Source organism: Rana temporaria, chromosome 13 (assembly GCF_905171775.1).
Source record: "Rana temporaria chromosome 13, aRanTem1.1, whole genome shotgun sequence".
Classification (NCBI taxonomy): Eukaryota; Metazoa; Chordata; class Amphibia; order Anura; family Ranidae; genus Rana; species Rana temporaria.
In genome coordinates, this window is record NC_053501.1 from 9,795,487 (window position 1) to 9,817,541 (window position 22,055).

The window sequence follows — 22,055 nt, forward strand, 5'->3', positions numbered from 1 at the left end:
AAAGCAGAGTTCCACCCACTATGGGTGCATAGTTTTGACTGAGACTTCCTGTCCCACTTCCTGACTACAGGCCGCCTAGAAGACTCCTCCTCTGCCCCTAGGTGGCTCCTCTCTCTCTGCAATCTTCTGGGACACGTCACAGGTCCCAGAAGATTGTCTGTCCATTGGGAGAGTGCAGCGCGCGGCCGGCCGTAAAGATGCAAGCTGTCACGGCCAGGTGCCCAGCTTCAATGGAGGCACTGCGGAGAGGAGGGGGAGAGGAACGAGGCTCCATGCAGCCACATCGCTGGGCCGTGGGACAGGCGAGTGTCTGTTTATTAAAAGTCAGCAGCTAATCTTTTTGGAGCTGCTGAAAAATAAAGAAATACAAGAAATCATGGATTTTGAATTACTCTATACCTGTGAATACTGTTTGAAGCTGCAGCATTTGCTCCCCATCAAAAAAATAAAATAAAAAAAAGTGCTTTGTGTGTTTACACAGGGAGAAAACATAAGTGACATGCCATGCTACAGTCATATTTACCTTTGTAGTAATAGCTGCCGTCTGAGGTGTGCTTTTGGAAACGGACCCTGGAGAATCGGGTGAGCCGGGAGATCCAGGCGAGGTGGGGGATCCCGGTAAACTGCTTGCTGTTGATTGGCTGGTGAGGGTTGTCTTTGTCCCTCCAGAAAAGGAAAGTTTAAAACTTGGACTCTGTCGGCCAGTGAGGCTGGTCTTCAGAAGAACCTCCTTCTCTTCACTCTCCTTCACTGGAAATCAGAACATATTGGGATCCATGTTTTAATAGAACATAACAGGGTTCATGTACTAACCACCATTGCTTAACAACCCCAATTTCCTTTTTTTTTTTTAATCAAAATCTTTTATTGCAAAAAAAAGATACATTACATACAAAAGGATGTCACAACAACCATCAAGTGTACCTGACAGTATCTCTTAACATTAAAATATGACTTCATTCCATAATGGTAGAAACATAAGTCAAAACCACACAATCGGTGCCAATAACAGTCCATTATTACAGAGTATAGACATCAAGTGCTGCTCGGGGTCCTGTCCCCACCAACCATTAGATTGCACTAGCAAAGAGAATGACAGGAGTCCCTGGACAACGGAGAAAGGAACTCCGCTTCAAGGGAGGATTTGGCTACACCTGCTGTCCCAGGGATATAATGGAACGTAAAAAACACACACACTCTCCCTTGGGAGTGATTTCCCACCCACTTTCCGTCTTTCATGTCAATGGTGACCCAACTTAACACTGTTTGGGTGAGCCTACCCAACTGGGGCCCAGACTGCAATAAAAAAATTGCAAAGGAGGGGGCAGAGACAAGACCAGTCATCCTGCACAAGGAGAGAGAGCAGCAGTGAGCGGTCTTTATTACAGGAAGTCCCACACTGGATTACTGCACAGATCTGGAGGGAATACACAAAGCTCACGAGATTCAAGAAGAATACACATGGTGAACGCATGTAGACAATATATGATCATCCTGGAGATCAGCTTTAATACCTTCCTCCACATAACTAAAAATACACAGACGAGGTCCTCACACCATAATCAGATAACACTCACACTTCTTTCTTTCCATGAACTTGCTGATAGGATCCATTAGATCTTCGCTGTTCTTTATTTTGTCAGAAGGAAGCACGATCGGATCTCCATCCTCCAGGTCTTCGTCATCCGTGTTGAACCACATTTCTTCCTCATCTTCTATGGAGCGTGCATCGCGCCGGTACCGATGATTCCTGAGGATAGAGCGCATGCTGTGGGTGGAGAAAGTGGATGAAGCTATCAGACAAGGCCAAACGTGCCACACCCTAAAGAGTAGAAATGGCACCACGTCTTGAATTTATATGAACATCAAGTTAGAACGCCAACAGAATTTAAAGCAGAACTTCAGTCATTTTTTTTTATCTTTCCATCTATTGAATCTTGTGAGAGTTTGCCAGGAACTAGGGGGGGGGGGGGGGGGGGGAGTCATAAAAGAGCCAAAGAGCTGCAGAGCTGTAGGTGCGTCTGTGCAAGTCCAGGAAGTGAACAGACGGCAGTTAAAATGGCTGCAGCCAGACTCAGTGGAAGGAGATTTCTGCAGCAAATTTGGCAAGTACAGAATCACATTATATATAAAATAATATGCAAAGTGGTTGGAGGGAAGCTTCAGAATGTGCAGATGTTTTTATTACAAATTATGTGAGCAGACTGCAGTTCCTCTTTGAATAATCACAAAAATAGTCTAGTCTGATAAATGTATGCAAATAAAACATTAAAAAAAGTTTACAACCAAACCTTAGCTGATGTGGCTGCATTTTGTTCTCATTTTTAGTGATCCTGCCAGTAACACACCTACTGTGATAAAGTGGAAAAAGCACACTCCCTGTATTGTATTTACAAAGAAACAGCGTTGTCACCCTTGGAGAGGGCTTTCTCAACATAAAGGGGTCCACCGAGCTCACACCTATTCCTATTGGTGACGGCGCTTCTTGGGGGGGGGGCGGGCGGAGAGAACAACGACTCCAGAGGGACCTCAAACCATTTAAACTTTATGCCTATGGGACTCCGAAGGCTACCATGATTTACCCTAAATGTAGGGCCTTACAGTAGTCCATTTTTCGGCTCTGCCAGTATTTCACGGGCAGATCCAGCCCAGAAACTCCGGAAGGTCACCTTTCTTTCTAGGTTTTCTGGATCGTTATATAGAGATTAACCACTTCTTGACCACGCTATAGCCGAATGACAGCTACAGTGCAGCCGTCCAGTTCTGGGAGACCTTCTATTGATCCGGCGCGCTCTAAGATTGCAGTGTCCTTAGGGGTAAAGGCCCAACCACAGTGGCCATTTACCATGTGATTAGATGTGTCCAATCACAGCTGATCACGTGTAATCAAGCTTGCCGGGTTATCAGTGCTCCTTTCTTTATGCGCTGTCACAGTGTGAAGAGAGCCGGTAACTAACTGTCAAAAAACAAAACAAAAAAAAAACAGCATACCGTACATGTCGGCAGTATGATGGATTGAATGGTATATACTTGTTTTTAGGGTGAACCTCCACTTTAAATCCTCTTTTCCTTGGGCTCTGCGCCCCCACCTTTCCCCGTTCCCACAGTACAAGGTCAAAAGACGGATCAATGACAATATCATCACAGAGTTGATGTACCCATGTGAACATGTAGGAAGTTTGCAAGGTTAAAAACTGCTCTGTGCACAAGACTATTAAAGTGTTACTAAACCCACAAAAGTAAAATCAGTGTGTATATGCAGTAAAGTAGAGCTGCGTGATTCTGGCCAAAACGAGAATCATGATTTTTTTGGGCTTAGAATAAAGATCACGATTCTTGCGGAGTAAAATCTTTCACATTATACAAAAAAAAATGTGGGCGCTTCCCAGAGGGGGTTATCTGATGCCGGGAGAAGCTGAGAGAGCCGCCGTGGGACCCCAGAAGAGGATTTGGTGGGGCCCACTCTGTGCAAAACGAACTGCATAATGGAGGGAAGTATGAAGTGTTTGTTTTGTTATCGAAACTCTAGTATCACTTTACCAGCTCTGTGTGTATAGTAACATGGAAGGATGTTGCATTATTACACAAAATGATCAGCAAGGCTCAAGCATCAGCTAAACACATGTGGGACTTACATTTAACTTACAAACACCTCCCGATGTAGGGACAATTCCCCCGGGTCCAGACATCATTGGCTGAGGGAATCTGCCTGGCAATTTTTTTACATCTGCGATTTAAACAGCAGACAAGGCTAAAATGTGAGGTTCTGCCCATGACAGGGATCCATTCTACCTCTTGGCGAGGCTTCTGGTTTCTCTCTGTTGGTTGATGTGCGCTACTGTCATGTTGTTGTCCAACTGAATCTGGATTGGATGACCCTCAAAGTAACAAAATCCAAAGCAGCACACAGCGAAACTACCCAACGTTCCGGGATATTGATTGGGGGGGGGGGGGGGGGAGACTCCTCCTGTAAGCAAGTACCATCAAAATAGCCAGGAATCCTCTTTTGCCAATAGGCTATGCTCCTCTGTGAGGATCTTTCAAAAGACAGAAAGGGAGGACTTCCCCGATTCCACAGCCTGATTCCTGGATCTGCCAAGCCAGGGTCAACCTTGGCTTTGGTGCCATGAAAACAGAATATTGTGCTACACAGCTGTCAAACAGACAAACATTTTACGATATCCCTAACATGGATGGATGGATGCTGGGTGGTGACAAACCTGTCAAGCTTGGGGTTGTCCTGTCTCTCTCGCTGCTGGTCATATCTCAGTTTGAGTCCTTTAAACGTCTGTACATAATCAACATCTTCCAAAGCTTTCCAGTAATTTTCAATGACATGCGCCGTTAACGACTTAATATCCTCCTGTAAAGAAGAAGACTTTCATCATTCACTGAAGAAAGATCCCGGCATTACAATTTTATGGGGTTAAATTAGCAGGATGTGTAAAGCCAAATGGGCAAAAAATAAATAAATATCAAATTATGTTTTGTATCAATTAACCACCTCCTGCCCATCATATAGTAAAATGACCTCTTGCTCTGGGACGGTGTCATATGACGTTGGCCCAGTGTCACGCCGTGACCCCGATATCGGTACAGAGCCGATGATGACATGGCTCTTTACCCATGTGATCTGCTGTGTCCAATCACATGTAAACATGGAAGTGCTATTTATCGTCTCTCCTCGCCTCATACTCTGTCAGTGCGAGGCAAGTCGACCAGTGGCATCCCCTCACAGGGGAGACCTGTACAAGTAAACAGGGCACCAATTATCAGTAGAGCCGCTGCAGTGCCCATCAGGTATGCCAGTCAATGGCGCCTTTCAGTGCCCATCAGTGCGGCATATGGGTGCAGCCTCATCAGTGCGGCATATGGGTGCAGCCTCATCAGTGTAGGAGAAAACAATTTTATTTACAAAATTTACTGACAGAAACTAAGAAAACTTTTTTTTTTAAATTACCAGGCTTTTTTTTTTTTTAATTTCCAGGCTTTTTTTATTTTTCAGGCTTTTTTTTATTTTCAGGCTTTTTTTTTATTTACAACCTTTTTTTTTTAACCCCAGCAGTGATTAAATACCACCAATATAGAGCTCTATTTGTGTAAAAAGAAAATGATAAATAATATATTTGGGTACAGCATTGCATGAACATGCAATGGTCATTCAAAGTGTGTCAGGGCTGAAAGCTGGCCTGGGCAGGAAGGGGGTGAAAATGCCCTGTATTGAAGCGGTTAAAGTGTATCTTTTTAAAAATGGAGAAGGGTTAGAACCTCTGTCCAGTTATTGTTGCCCGGTGCCAGTGGTTCTCAACTCCTGTCTTCAGGACCCACTAACAGGCCAGATTTTGAGTATTACCTTGGGGAGATGTAACCTAGAATACTGCAAACACTGAGCAGCAGATGCTATCACTTGTGATGCATTTCAGTAATGTTGCAAACCTATCCTGTTAGTGGGTCCTGAGGACAGAAGTTGAGAGGCACCGACCTATGTGATTTATAGGGCCGAAACATCAAATCGATTAATCGACAACTAATCGATTATGAAATTAATAAATTACCATTTTCATAATCGATCGGGCAGCAACATAATGGGGTTAAAAATAAATAAATAAATTAGCCCTTTATAGTACAAAAAGAGCAAATTGCTACTGCAAATATTACTTTCACTGTCCCACAGTAAAAAACGTAACCCCTTACAGTAGCGATTATTTGCTCTTTTTCTACCAATTTTCATTTTTTTTTTACTAAACATCTCAGGCCTGGGTCACCTCTGTTTTTTGGTGCTTTTTTCAGAAGCACAATACAGTGCATTTAAATGGTTTTCTATGGGAAACATTCGCATCCATGTTTTTTTTTAGCTGTTGCATATTTTGAAAGGGCAATTACTTTTTTTTTTACGCAAAACAGTGCCATTTTTTTTTTTTTGGTTCAATCTACTTCAATGGAGAAGCTGCAGAAAAGCATGCAATGCGTTTTTTTTGTGTCAATTTGTGTTTTTAATCTGCCCAACAGCAAAAAAAAAAAAAAATTTAAAATGCAAATCGCTGCAAAATTACCATAATCGATTATGAAAATAATCGTTATTTGCAGCCCTAGTGATTTATCCCATTTGTCCTAGTAACCATTGCCACAGTGACCAAATTAGACATCTAAAATGTACGGTGCTCACCAGAGCTGACAAAGAGGACATTTTTCCTCAGTTAACTACTTCAGGTGCGCCCTATAGCAGTTTTACTGCTACAGGCTGGCACCTGTGAGCCGGACCACATATATATCTATGATCCGACAATTCCATGTAGGGGGCGTGCTTCAGGTGGCTCGCTCCTGCTGTGATGACACACAGCTGGAGCCCAGCGGCAGGTACTGCAGACTTGATGTCCGCCGGCACCCGCTGATGATCTAGCAGAGAGGCAGAATGAATGAATGAATGAATGAATGAAAAACTTATATAGCGCGGCACATGCGAACTGAATCGCCTCTGGGCGGTATGCTTTTGTAAACAAGGCAGATCACCGTTCTGACAGGAAGCATGTGTTCCTGCAAAACAGGGATTAGAATTCATGTCTTCCCCTAGTAAAAGCACCTCCCCACCGTTTAGAAAAGCACAGGCTAGGCCAGTGATGATGAACATTGGTATCCCAGATGTTTTGGAAATACAATTCCCATGATGCTCGATGCACGAGCAGCATGGGAATTGTAGTTCTAAAACATCTGGGGTGCCAATGTTCGCCATCACAGGGCTAGGCAGATAAACCTTTGATCGCTACTGATGTTAACCCCTTCCCAGCCAGTATCATTAGTATCAGTGTCACTGGTCCCCAGAAAGTCTCAAAAGTGTCAGTTCGCGTCAGGATTGTCCACCGCAAAATTGCAGTCTCGCTATAAGTTTTTTTATGGATAGGTTTGATCATTTTGGGAAAAATAAAAGCGCGCAATTGTCAGTTAAATGCCTAGTTTCCACTGAGCGGATCGGTTCGGTACGGTACGCTTTTTTGGGTGTTTTCATCATGAAAGTGTGCCATAAAAGCGAACCGTACCGGACCATTCTGGGTCCTGCTTCAGATGTGGGGCCATAGAGAATGGAACGGTTCCATTAGGGCGAACCTACAAATACATCTTACTGATTGGTGGACGTGCTAGGCTTTTTTTCTAAACCTTGCATGGTCCCGGATGGTCCGATTTGCAGTGGAAATGCTCTGCAGAATAGACCGGACCATTCTAACCCGTTCCAAATTTAAGCGACCCGAACCGATCCGCTCAGTGGAAACGAGGCAAAAGCAACAGTGCAGTATTTCAAAAAATGGCCTGGTTATAAAGGGGGGGGTTTAATCTTCCGGAGGTCAAGTGGGTAAACATAATTAAACATTACTGTACCTTAATGCAAAGAATGCAATAAAGGTAAAAAAAAGGTTTAAACCCCCTCTAAAAAGCCAACCAAGCTGTGTTGCAGAGATCATGTGCTGACAGAAGCGACATCACTCAAAAATAAAAACTGAAAACATGCGACACTCACCACGCGAACATATTCAAAGATCTCAATAATGGCGGAGTTCAGGAGATTATACCGTGCTCCGTTATTGAGAAAGGTTTTCACTACAGGTTCAAACAGGAAACTTTTCACTATGTATCGGTTGTAGAATTCATCCTTTAGACCAACAATCTTCCGCATAAACCGCAGCGAACCTGTCGGAACATCAGAAGGCATGGCGTGAACGTGTGCTTTGTAATCACAACTTAAAAGTGATATCAAATACTTTCGTTTTTTTTTTTTTAAATAAACAAAACATGTCATATTTACCTGCTCTGGGTAATAGTTATGCATAGAGCACCCCCGATCCTCCACTTCTTGGCTTCCTCGCCGACGCTCTTGGCTCCTCCCTCCTGCCAAGAGCACCCAGAGCAAGCAGCTTGCAGTGGGGAGCACCCAAGCAAGCTGGTTCTGGAGACTGGGCTCTACATGTCCATTCACACACAGTGCCATGGCTTGGACCTGCCTTCTCTCTCTCTCCTCATTGGCTCACTCGCTATGACTGACAGCAGCGGGAGCCATTGCTGTCTCAGCTAAAGAGGAGGGAGAGTCCTGGGAGAGCCAAGGCTCTCGTGCAGATCGATGGATCGAGATGGGGCTCAGGTAAGTATTTGGGGGGGGGGGGGGGGGTGTACTGCTGCGCAGAGAAGGTGTTTTTACCTTTATGCAAGGGAATAAGGAAAAAAGCATAAAAAGTAACAATCAACTCTTCCACTGTTGGCGAAACAATCCAACGGGTTTCATTTCAGAACTAGGACGGCTGGGTCACAAGTGTCGAATTTTATTAAAGGAGAAAGTTCGTTTGGCTGTACTTCTCCTGTGGCTCACAGGAGTACAGTTCGTTCTGCACTCCTGTAACCCATTTTCAGACAGCGGGCTGAAGTCTGCTGACTTAACAGAGCCGATCCAGGCTCAGGAAAGATCATGACAATGGAGTTGTGACCGCCCCCACATGCCTGGACCGTCCCCAGCTCATTCTCTCAGTGAGAGGGCTGCTCCAGGCCCATGCACAGCACAGCGCTTCAGTGAGTGTAGGGGGGAGCATTGAGCACTGAGCGATCAGCGGTGTTTGATCGCTCGGTTCTTAGTAAGGCAGAGCTCAGGCATGTTCGCAACCGCACGTACAGAGCTCGCCAGGAATTCAGCACTGCGGGAACGCTCATCACGAGCAGTGAGACACTTTCACGATCCGCAGATTCAGAGATCGGGAAATGTCTCACTGCCTGATTAGCGCTGTGCAGTGCCGACTTCCTGGCGGGCTCTGCACGTGCAGTTGCAAACACACCTGAGCTCCTCCATGGTTCTCGTGTTAAATGCGTCATGGGACAGATGCCGCATCGGACCGATGCTGCATCCACCCAAGTATAACGCAAAAAAAAAAAAAAAAAAAAAAAAAACACACACACACACACACACACAAAACATCTCTTAAAAGTACAACACAATTGGTTTTGAAAGAAGACTTTAGAGTAGAGTAAATTTGAAACATTTCAATATCAAAAACGACAAACCCACATTTAAAAGGGGTTGTAAAGGCACAATTTTTTTTTCCTAAATAGCTTCCTTTACCTTAGTGCCGTCCTCCTTCACTTACCTCATCCTTCCATTTTGCTTTTAAATGTCCTTATTTCTTCTGAGAAATCCTCACTTCCTGTTCTTCTGTCTGTAACTCCACACAGTAATGCAAGGCTTTCTCCCTGGTGTGGAGTGTCGTGCTCGCCCCTCCCTTTGACTACGGGAGAGTCAGGACGCTCTCTACGTTGCAGATAGAGAAAGGAGCTGTGTGTTAGTGGGCGTCCTGACTCTCCTGTAGTCCAAGGGAGGGGGGCGAGCACGACACTCCACACCAGGGAGAAAGCCTTGCATTACTGTGTGGAGTTACAGACAGAAGAACAGGAAGTGAGGATTTCTCAGAAGAAAAAAGGACATTTAAAAGCAAAATCGAAGGATTAGATAAGTGAAGGAGGACTTCACTAAGGTAAAGGAAGCTATTTAGGGAAAAAATGTACCTTTACAACCCCTTTAAAAGCTGCATTCCACTAAAGAAAACACTACTATATGCAAGGAACTACCTTCATTTTTTTTTAAAAAAAAAGTCAAGTCCAACAAGATGCATGCCACCTCGTGGACTTCCCTTTTAAAACTGACACCATCACTACAATCCTGGCACATGTTGCTTAGCACCCGAACCTCACACCTTGATTAGTGCACTCGTAGTTCTTCGACACTGAAAAGGCTAGAGGCAGTGTCTGCAGGAGCCCGACAATGCACTCGTGATCCACTGATCGCAGGTGCAATGCATTGTAAGCTTGTGTTGGGTAAAAAATAACAAAAATTTAATTTTTTTTTTCTGCAAAGATATGTGCATTTATTATTTTTTTCTTAATGGTGCTAAACGCCTTTAAATATTGATGGTCTTAGTTTATAATAGGAGTTTGTCATATTTTTAGGTTGTCAGTAAAAATGTGCTTCAGGTTTTGTCAGAACAAAAAAAAAAAAAAAAAAAATCGTAAAATCGGAGAGGTTGGCAACACTGACACAAAGGTCGAAAGAAACTCACACAAGGACAGAAAAGAATGTGCAGAAGACATGAGGACCAACACTCTGCGCAGGATGTCCTTGTTGATGATGTAATTCTTTATGTGATACGTGTGATGTTCAACACAGAAAGTCAACAGCTCCAAGATCAGCGCCAGCAGCTGTGCCGTCTGGAAGTCATCTGAGAAGGAAGCAGAATGTGTCACACCTTGCAGACTAAACACTGAAATATCATAACAGAAGTAAACATTACAAGATATGTATTTAAAAAAAAAATGCATATATATGCAACTCAAGAGATGCCAAATATATCTGAATGCTGTACATGAGTGATGGTCAACTCATTTGATATAGAGCGGGGATATGCAATTAGCGGACCTCCAGATGTTGCAGAACTACAAATCCCATGAGGCATAGCAAGACTCTGACAGCCACAAGCATAACACTCAGAGGCAGAAGCATGATGGGACTTGTAGTTTTGCAACAGCTGGAGGTCCGCTAATTGCATATCCCTGCTATAGAGGGTATCAAGTATGGCACCTGATACGACCTAAGAGCTGCACATAATATTCAGTGAATGTGACTTTATGGAAAGCTATTAGAGACTGCAAGAATACTACAGGAGTTGTTGGAACTGGGAAGATTTGTTGCAAATACATAAAGCAAAGAAAAAAGGACAGACGGGGCAGGCTCCACCAAGCAGATCCGCCTGTTCAAAGGAGGAAGCTGTCTGCCGATCCCCGCGGATGACAGGTCCGTATCTGCTCTGGACACAGCGCTCTCTTCTCTATGGGGCGGTCGGATGGAAACGGAAAAATATTTCTCCATCAACACAATCAGTTTTGATGGGGGAATGCCTTCCGCAGCGCTATTGTGTTCTGCCGGTGGGAGAGCGTGGGGAGCCTTCCCAGCTGGCAGAACACGATTACTACTAGAAACTATAGCTGTTGACAGTAATCGCATGTAAAAAAAAAAAAAAAAAAAAAAAATATAAAAAAATATTACGACAGGCTGGCTGTATCGACTTGGGTACAAACAGCCGGCCCATAGACGGATCGAATCTCGGCTGAACCCTGCAGAACCAGTCAAATATAGATCCATGTATGACGGACTGTACCTTTCAGCCGCATTGTGGTCAACGTTTATTGACCTGCTGAGGATCTCAATGAACATACAGGCTCTCACAAAAGTAATTACACCCCCTCACATTTTTATAAATATTTTCTTCTATCTTTTCATGTGACAACACTGAAGAAATTACACTTTGCTACGATGTAAAGTAGTGAGTGTACCGTTTGTATAACAGTGTAAATTCGCTGTCCCCTCAAAATAACTCAACACACAGCCATTAATGTCTAAACCGCCGGCAACAAAAGTGAGTACACCCCTAAGTGAAAATGTCCAAATTGGGGCCAATTAGCGATTTTCTCTCCCCGGTGTCATGTGATTCGTTAGTGTTACAAGGTCTCAGGTGCGTGAAATTTGGCATTATCGCTCTCACTCTCTCATACTGATCACTGGAAGTTCAACATGGCAGCTCATGGCAAAGAACTCTGAGAATCTGAAAAGATTATTGTTGCCCTACATAAAGCTGGCCTAGTTTATAAGAAGAGTGCCAAGACCATGAAACAGAGCTGCAGCACGGTGGCCAAGACCCTACAGCTGTATAACAGGACAGGTTCCCCTCAGAACAGGCCTCGCCATGGCCGACCCTAAGAAGTTGAGTGCACGTGCTCAGCGTCATATCCAGAGGTTGTCTTCGGGATATGGACATATGAGTGTTGCCAGCATTGCTGCAGAGGTTGAAAAGGTGGAGGGGGGGGGGGGGTCAGCCTGTCAGTGCTCAGACCATTTGCCGCACACTGCATAAAATTGGTCTGCATGGCTGCCATCCCAGAAGGAAGCCTCTTCTAAAGATGATGCACAAGAAAACCAACAAACCGTTTGCTGAAGACAAGCAGACTAAGGACATGGATTACTGGAACCATGTCCTGTGGTTTGATGAGACCAAGATAAACTTACTTGGTTCAGATGGTGTCAAGCGTGTGTGGTGGCAACCAGATGAGGAGGACAAAGACAAGTGTGTCTTGCCTACAGTCAAGCATGGTGGTGGGAGTCTCATGTTCTGGGGCTGCATGAGTGCTGCCGGCACTGGGGAGCTACAGATCATTGAGGGAACCATGAATGCCAACATGTACTGTGACATACTAAAGCAGAGCATGATCCCCTCCCTTCAGAGACTAGGACGCAGGGCAGTATTCCAACATGATAACAACCCCAAATACACCTCCAAGACAACCACTGCCTTGCTAAAGAAGCTGGGGGTAAAGGTAAAGGACTGGTCAAGCATGACTCCAGACCTAAACCCTATTGTCATCTGTGGGACATCCTCAAAACGGAAGGTGGAGGAGCGCAAGGTCTCCAATATCTACCAGCTCTGTGATGTCATCATGGAGGAGGGGAAGAGGACTCCAGTGGCAACCTGTGACGCTCTGGTGAACTCCATGCCCAAGAGCAGGGGTCTTCAAACTATGGCCCTCCAGTTATTCAGGAACTACAATTGCCATTATGCCTAGTCATGTCTGTGAATGTCAGAGTTTTACAATGCCTCATGGGATGTGTAGTTCCACAACAGCTGGAGGGCCGTAGTTTGAGTATCCTTGCCCAAAGAGGGTGCTGGTAAATAATGGTGGCCACACAAAATATTGACACTTTGGGTCCAACTTGGAAATTTTCACTTAGGGGTGTACTCACTTTTGTTGCCAGCAGTTTAGACATTAATGGCTGTGTGTTGAGTTATTTTGAGGGGACAGCAAATGTACACTGTTATACAAGCTGCACACTCACTACACAACATTGTAGCAAAGTGTAATTTCTTCAGTGTTGTCACATGAAAAGATACAAGAAAATATTTTCAAAGATGTGAGATACTGTATATTAAAATATGAGATAAGAGGCAGAGTGTGGCAATTCAACCCCCCCCCCCCTGTGTTCCCCTAGGTAACCTCTAACCTTTGCTGGGCTTTTCCTCTGTAGTGTTGGCCAGTAAGGGGGCAGTGAGGACATGCATGCAGTGCTTGTAGAAGAATCCCAAAAATTCTGTCTTCTCTGTTTTCTAAGGGAAAAAAAAAATATATATATTTATTTAGCATAAAAACTGTAAACGCTTGGCACAGTAAGATTAGCTGACTTGGGTGACCTTGCTCTGATTATGTAACAGTTGGAGATGTTGGAGACAAGGGGGCTGGTGGAACGGGTTAGTTTGGATAAACCTGAACTTGTCCTTTAAACACTTAAGGACAGGTGTTTTTCAGATTCAGCGTTTTACAAGACTAAAACATTTTTTTTTGCTAGAAAATTACTTAAAACCCCCAAAAATTCTATATCTTTTTTTTCTAACACCCTAGAGAATAAAATGGCGGTCATTACAATACTTTTTGTCACACCGTATTTGCGCAGCGGTCTTACAGCGCACCTTTTTTGGAAAAAATTCACTTTTTTTAATTAAAAAATAAGACAACAATAAAAAAAATCTTTATGCCCGACAATCGGAAATGACTTCAGAGGTCACACCGGTTCTCCAAGGGCATAGAGCCGAAGGGGGGGGGGGGGGGGCATCTTGGACTCACTCAACTTCCTGCCTAGGAAGATCGCTTCTAGGTTTACTGAATGCTTCATTAAGCCCAGAAACAAAGCAGTAAAAAGTGGTGGAGGGGCGCCTCTCCCGCCGCCTTTAAAAGCGATCCCAAGGCAAATGCGCCCGTGAGACCACTTTTATCAGACGCCGACGCGCCCACAATAAAAAATAAATGAATTATACTAGGGGTTATGACAGCTAGTAATGACGTATATTTACTGTGGGCGGTTGGCAAGTGCCAAGGAGCAGAATGGCAAAGCACTGAAAACAAATTATCAGAAGAGGAAGAATTACACTGATTAAATGTAAACAGTGTTAAAGCAGATTGTTTCTTACACTGGTAGTTGCAAGCATGTTATCCGGATCTACCAAGGTCCGTAGCAGTCCCGTAAGTTGTACAGCGCCCCCTAGCTCAGGATCTGTGTCACATATCATATGCTCAATAATGAGGTTGATCAGAAGGATGTCCTAAAGTAAAAAAAAAAATTATACATTTAAGTTAAAAAATGTATATATTTCATAAAAAAAAAAAAAAAAAAACACACAACACACATGTTATACCAAGAGCATAGAGTGGTAACCCTTAGCAACAAGTTTGCAGTACTGTAGTCTGATGCTAGGAAACAAATGATCCTTTCCTGGAAGTGAGCTGCTTCACCAACTATGTCGAGCCTGGAAGGCTTTGGGTTATAAGGCGCTACCATTCTTTAACCACTTGACCCCCAGGCTTTTTCTGGCACTTTAATGTTTACATGCAACCATCTGTATTTTTGATATGAAATTAGTTGGAACCCCCAAATATTATATATTTTTCTAAGCCGAGGTCATAGAATGCATACAATTTATTTTCTATGTGTGCAGCACATACTCACCTGAGCCCCATCTCTGTCCATGAGTGTGTCGGTATTTCGAAACTCTCCCTTCTGAAAGGTTGAGACACAGCAGCGGCGTTATAGCCTCCCGCTGCTGTCAAAGTCAGCTAGCCAATCAAGAGAGGGGGGGCGGGTCACGGCTCAGTAACTGAATGGACACAGGGAGCGGTGACTCGGCTCGGGTGCCCAAATAGCAAGCTGCTTGCTGTGGGGGCACTGAACAGTAGGGAGGGGCCAGGAGCACTGAAGAGGGACCGAAGAGGAGGATCAGGGCTGCTCTGTGCAAATCCTTTACAAAGAGCACGTAATTATACATTTTTTTTTCCATATAAAAATAAGAGGCTTTACAAGTCACTTTAAAGGCAAGAGAATGACTTACATCATCATTTTGCTGAGCTTCCTGCATTACAAACTCGCGGACCATAGATGGGTTATATTCCACCAGATATGAGAATATATCGGTGGCTGCACTTCGAACCTGTGCGTCGTCCATACCCTGCAAAGAGCACACAGCACATAATAAAAGTAAGATGACATCAGAAAAGACACAATGGCAAAAGATTTTAATAAGGTTGAGTGCGCTTTAACAATTTGACGACCAGGCCTTTTCTAGCACTGTTTGTTTACAAGATTAAATTCGTATTTTTTTTTTCCTAGAAAATTACTTATAACCCCCAAACATGATTTTTTTTGTTTTTAGCAGAGACCCTCGCATGAAGGTGTTTAGTTCTTGCGGGGAGGAGCCGAGACAGCTGCCGAGGGACCACAGAAGACCAGGTTCACTGCCACTCTGTGCAAAACGGGCTGCACAGTGGAGGCAAGTATGACATGTTTGTTATTTAACCACTTAAGACCCGGACCATATTGCTGGTCAAAGACCAGGCCACTTTTTGCGATTCGGCACTGCGTCGCTTTAACTGACAATTGCGTGGTCGTGCGACGTGGCTCCCAAACAAAATTGGCGTCCTTTTTTCTCCACAAATAGAGCTTTCTTTTGGTGGTATTTGATCACCTCTGCGGTTTTTAGTTTTTTCGCTATAAACAAAAATAGAGCGACAATTTTGAAAAAAATGATTATTTTTTACTTTTTGCTATAATAAATATCCCCCAAAAATATATAAAAAAAAATATTTTTTTCCTCAGTTTAGGCAAATACGTATTCTTCTACATATTTTTCGTAAAAAAAAAACGCAATTTTATCAAGTTTATTGATTATTGATTGGTTTGGCGTTTACAAAAAATAGGGGATAGTTTTATGGCATTTTTATTAATATATTTTTTTTTACTAGTAATGGTGGCGATCAGCGATTTTTATCGATACTGCGACATTATGGCGGACACATCAGACACTTGACACATTTTTGGGACCATTGGCATTTTTATAGCGATCAGTGCTACAAAAATGCATTGATTACTATAAAAATGCCACAGGCAGGGAAGGGGTTAACACTAGGGGGCGAGGAAGGGGTTAAGTATGTTCCCTGGGTGTGTTCTAACTGAAGGGGGGGGGGGGGCTGACTAGGGGAAATGACAGATCGCTCTTCATACATTGTATGAACAGACAATCAGGCATTTCTTCCCCTGACAGGACCGGGAGCTGTGTGTTCACACACAGCTCCCGGGTTCTCGCTCTGTAATGAGCGATCGCGGGCGCCCGGCGGTGATCGTGCCCGCCACGCACATCACGCGCCCCTATTGGCTGCTCAGCGAGATGACGTAGATCTACGTGATCTCACCCAGCAGAGCTGACCTGCCGCCGTATAACTGGGGCGGCTGGTTGGCAAGCAGTTAAAAACATATTTTTTTACCTTTACAACCCCTTTAAAAATCTCCATAGGCAACGCTTTAAAAAGCCTAGAAAACATGGCAGGGGGTGAATGTACTGCTGCTGCGGACATAGGTCAGTGGTAGCAAAAAGGGTTTGGATTTGCTTTAATACAACGATCAAAGGACTGTACTTTGAACTGCATATAACAGTAAAAGACAGTTCTTCGTCAGATTCCTCTTTCCCAAACAGCTGCAAACAAATCTGGCAAGAAGGAAATAAAATAACCAAGACTTCAAGCAATGCTAATGTACCAAAAGTGCATAATGGACACTTATTCGTGAATTACAACATTTTAGCCAATTTCTATTTTAGTACAAAATAATGCACTGCGCTACTTGCCAGAATCACTTCCAGGGCGGGCAGTATGCCCATGTTGGACAGGGTCTTGAAGAAAGAGTCTCTATTCTGAGGTTGTAATGTTTGAGAGAAAGCACAAAACTCTTTCAGGAAATTTACCTGTAGCACAAAAAAAAAAAAATATATAAAAAAATATATAAACAGGATGGACTGAATATTCCTCACAAAATGACTAAACCACTCATAGCAAGATTATAGCAACTATTAGACAACCTCAAAAACCAAAAAAATCTACATCGAAACAGAATGCACTGTACTGCACGTCTCAAACCCATATTTTATTACAAATAGAAAACATATCAAATGTTAAACATTTGATATGTTTTCTGTTTTCTATTTTAGGAAAAAAAAATCAGGTAATTTTGAAATGGATGGCAGCAAAAAAGTCTCAAAGGTTGGGACATGGCAACACAAAGCTAGGAAAGAAAGTGGTCGTAACAAGGAAGAGATGGAATAACATTTTGAAACTAATTTGGTTGATTTGGTTGCAACAGCTCAGTAACACGATTGGATATAAATAATGAAGTAAAAATAAAATAAAGGAGCATCTAAGGCCCCTTTCACATGTGCGGACCTTATGTCCGCTTTTTCATCCATCCGTTTGCGGATGAAACGGGACATACATTGGTCTTATGTGATTGTGGGTGTCAGAGGATGAACATCCGCTGACACCCGTAATCACCCGCCTCCGCAAAGATCCGATTTTGTGGACGGAAGAAAACCCTATTTTTTCTTCCGCCATCATTACGGTCCGTGTTCATCCGATCCCCAATAGGGGAGAGCGGAGAAGAAAAGACAGGGCGGTCCCTGCACAGTGTGTGGGGGACGCCCTGTCAGCGCCGGCTCAGCGGGGATATACAGAGCGATCCCCGCTGAGCTTACGGACACACAGAGGCGGATCATTACTGATCCGCCCCCCCCGTGTGAAAGAGCCCTAAGGCTGGCCATACATGATACAATATTCTTATTTAATTTGCTTTAGATTTACCTTTAACTATGTATTGCAAGGGCCTACCTCATTGCATAAAAAATTTAAAGTGTTAAGGTTTGACCTCATTATGTGACTTTGGCAAATCTAAAGAAAAATTCTACAAGAAAAATGTATAATGTATGGCCAGCCTTAGAGAGTAGAGTCAGCGTCAGAAGTAAACATGGGCAGGGGTTCACTAATCTGTGGAAAGTTGCATCTAAAAATTGTCGATTTCAGGGAAGGCCTTTAACATTTCAGCAGAACAATGCTAAACCGCATACTGCATCTATGACAATAGCATGGTTTCCAAGTAGAAGGCGTACAGGGGGCTATTTTAATTTTTTATAATAAATTATTTTTATCGGGTTACGCTATGTTGGTTTCTATCCTTTTTCAATTGGTCATGAACACATTGCATATCTTGTGAGAGGAACTGGGGAGACTTGGATTGATTGTATGCCGCTGTCAGGTGTCTGCAGAGACCCAGGCTATCCTGCGAACATAGATCTCTAAAGCCTCGTACACGTCGGACATCTGACAAACTTTCCCTTGGATTTTTGTCGAAGTTAGTTGTACGGTCACACCCATAGCATACACACCTCGGACATTTCTGCAAACTTTTCTAAAACTTTCCCAACATGTGGTTTTTCTGCTCTTTACCGCCACCCTTTGGTTAACTTCTGCCATTGTTGGTTGATTTTCACATTGGTTCTGAGCAAGCGTATTTGCACTTTGTACAAAAGTCCGATGGCTTGCTGTACACCGGTCGGATAGGCACCATCGGACTTTTTAAGACGTTAAGTTGGTCCGTTTGCAGACCAAACCTTTTGTCCGGTGAAACTCGAAAAAGTTGGTCCGATGCACCGTACACACGATCGGACAAAATTGAAAACTTGCAGATTTTGAAGTTTGCCAAAAGTCCGACCGTGTGTATGGGCCTTTACAGGGATCTTAGTTTCTGGTAAGCGGCAGTTGTTTTGGAGGTGGAGAATCCCTTTTCTATCATAACAACACTGTTCTTGGGCGATTTGTGGTTTGATGTCACCAGACTATCCCTAGGAAGACTCCACGTTATTAATGTATTGGCATCCATCTTTTCAACCATGAAGTTTGCTTGATTTCCATCTCACAGTGGGACTACATGAACTTTTTTTTTTTTTTTTTTTTATTTCCATGCAGTGATTGGCATCATTAATTTGATACACGGTGCATTTCTTTCATTATATTATTGCACCTACTTTCAATATTTTCAGCATATTTGTTGGTGTTCGTTTTTTGTATATTTTTCAGTTTAGTATCATTGAGCACATAAGGATTCATATTTTTTGCGCAGCTATTATCAATTAAAGGCTTAACTGACCTGCCAGCAGTCCAGACCTTTCACCAATTGAAAATATTTGTCACATCGTGCAACAACAAATATGACAAAGGAAAACCCAGGACTGTTGAGCAGATATATCAGGCAAGAATGGGACAACATTACTCTCCCAAAACTCCAGCAACTGGTCACCTCGGTTCCCAGACATTAACAGAGTGTTGGTAAAAGAAGGGAATGTTACACCGTGCTAAACATGACCCGTCCTGACCTCTCTACACCGTGCTAAACATGACCTGTCCTGACCTCTCCACCGTGCTAAACATGACCTGTCCTGACTTCTCTACACCGTGCTAAACATGACCCGTCCTGACCTCTCTACACCGTGCTAAACATGACCCGTCCTGACCTCTCTACACCGTGCTAAACATGACCCGTCCTGACCTCTCTACACCGTGCTAAACATGACCCGTCCTGACCTCTCTACACCGTGCTAAACATGACCCGTCCTGACCTCTCTACACCATGCTAAACATGACCCGTCCTGACCTCTCTACACCATGCTAAACAACATGACCCGTCCTGACCTCTCTACACCATGCTAAACATGACCCGCCCTGACCTCTCTACATCGTGCTAAACATGACCCGTCCTGACCTCTCTACACCGTGCTAAACATGACCCGTCCTGACCTCTCTACACAGTGCTAAACATGACCCGTCCTGACTTCTCCACACCATGCTAAACATGACCCGTCCTGACCTCTCTACACCGTGCTAAACATGACCCGCCCTGACCTCTCTACACCGTGCTAAACATGACCCGTCCTGACCTCTCTACACCGTGCTAAACATGACCCGTCCTGACCTCTCTACACTGTGCTAAACATGACCCGTCCTGACTTCTCCACACCATGCTAAACATGACCTGTCCTGACTTTTTCCGGCGTGTTGCTGCCATCAATTTCAAAATGTTCTAATTTTCTTAAAATTATCCAATTTCTTTTTAAACATTTGAGGTTTTCTATTGTGAATACAAAATGGGTTGATATTTGAAAACTCATTGCAATCAGTTTTTATGTTGATTTTACACAGCATCTCAACTTTTCTGAAATTGGGGTTGTAAAAAAATGACATTGTAAAGAGGTAAAAACAGTAAGCGATAGGGTTCAAAATAATCATATATGAGGAGGGTGGTCCCGTGCAAGTTCAACTTACAGTTTTTTCTGCAACAGGTGAACTTAACTTTAAAATTTCTCAATTTAAAATTCCACCGAAAGATGGAGTCATCACGAAGTACCCAAATATCTCAGCCCATAACTTCTGGGAGGTCCAACTCTTTAAACAATGAAATATACCATTCGATGACTAGACTTATAGCTCTTGCCTCTTCTCTCATCTGTTGCTTCATCTGTGAGGTTGCGCAAATAATTCTGTAAGAAAAACTTTTCATCTCTAAAGGTCGGGGCGACAAAATCAACAAGTAAGTGATGTGAACAGGGAATCTCTTTCAACAGTTAGGTACCACTCGGCATTGGCTTCTTCATTTAAAGTTAAGGATTGCATTCAACTTAAGGCGTACTGCATTTAGACAAATGGCACAAGCAGATTTCTGAAAAACTTGGAAACGCTTAAAAGTTGCACACAATGCCATTCAATACAGTTGAGCAAAACCCCTCTGTTGATTTCAGTGAAAAATGAACGACAGTCACAATCAAGGACCAATAACCCAGACATCACCCTGCTCATAAGAGCTTACAATCTAGCAAAAGACAAATTAAGAGGTAACTACTTGGTACAAGGAAAAGGTCATCACAAACCCTAAGAGAACACAGGAAAATCTGAACGGAAGAGAAAAATGTGCTTCGGGATCTTTGTTTTTTTTGTCAATTTATGAGGACTCAACCATAGTACTCGCCGACACTGATTACTTTTTTTTTGTCATTTGATAGCGGCACTTACATCTCCCTTTGAGAAGAGGAAGGGACCAAGAACACACAATTTCCCCAGTCCCTTTCTCTGCAGCCTCAGCTGCACTGAAAACGAATGCGGACAGGAGATAGAGGCTCCTCGCCATTATAAACTGAAGCATCGTAAAACACAGGTACGATGTTTCAGTTATAATTAAATGGGACAGAGTCAGTGATTCATTCGGAAAAAGGAAGGAGCCGGGTTTACCGGCTTCTACCTCCGCTCTCCATCCTGATCGATCGAAGACAGAGGGGGTGGAGGAGGATATGGATGGGGACATGGAGCGTGGAGGGGGACAGCAGCAGAACGGAGAGGGACACGGAACAAGGAGGGGGACAGCAGCAGAACAAAAGGGGGACACGGAGCAAGGAGGGGGACAGCAGCAGAATGGAGGAGGATACCGGGACAGTCAGCGGTGATCGGTGCGGCTTTGGGGGGAGTTACAAGCACTGATCACCGCTGTATAGATTTCACTAAAGCAGCTGAAAAGGGGGAGGGGGGTCCGGGGAGAAGCTGTCAGGCTTTATTGGAATCTATACAGGGAGATCGGTGTTTGTAACTCCCCCCACCGATCATCCCTGACTGCCCAGGTATCGGGTGAAGCATCAGGGCAAATGCTCGGTATCAGTACTAGTATTGAGACAACCCTAGTTTTCAGGGTACCACATTCTGAGATCATGGACTTGCCGAGCCGGCAAACCTTCCCTGCCAGCCTTTTTGTATAATAGAACAACAGTAGGCGGCACAACATGGATAATTCAGAAAGTATTTTCTTTCGAAAATCTTCGCAAAATTTTAACAAAATTTTTTAAAACCATTAGTGGGCCACCAGCAACTTCCAATTTCCATGTGGCCATCGAATTTGAGTGATCGGGTATGTTGGAACTAGTGATTTTTAATAAAATAAATAATGAAAGAATGGGCGAGAAAATATAATTGGAAAATAAAAGTGCCAGAGAAAGAAAAAGAAAATTCCCGGTACAAAAAATAATTTTCTGTAGCAACATGAGGCGAAATAGAAAGCTTGGTTGGTCAAATGTCAA

General features: G+C 43.6%; 1 protein-coding gene across 1 annotated transcript in view; it reads right to left on the reverse strand.

Moving 5' to 3' along the window:
- PPP4R3A (protein phosphatase 4 regulatory subunit 3A) overlaps nt 1–22,055 on the reverse strand; it is a 44,327-nt gene that overhangs the window by 3,843 nt on the left and 18,429 nt on the right. The window contains 11 exon segments of the mRNA XM_040333161.1: nt 524–750; nt 1,578–1,768; nt 4,221–4,363; nt 7,511–7,680; nt 10,086–10,244; nt 13,076–13,178; nt 14,037–14,168; nt 14,952–15,068; nt 16,740–16,856; nt 20,400–20,459; nt 20,461–20,496. Of these exon segments, the coding sequence (XP_040189095.1) occupies nt 524–750; nt 1,578–1,768; nt 4,221–4,363; nt 7,511–7,680; nt 10,086–10,244; nt 13,076–13,178; nt 14,037–14,168; nt 14,952–15,068; nt 16,740–16,856; nt 20,400–20,459; nt 20,461–20,496 (1,455 nt within the window).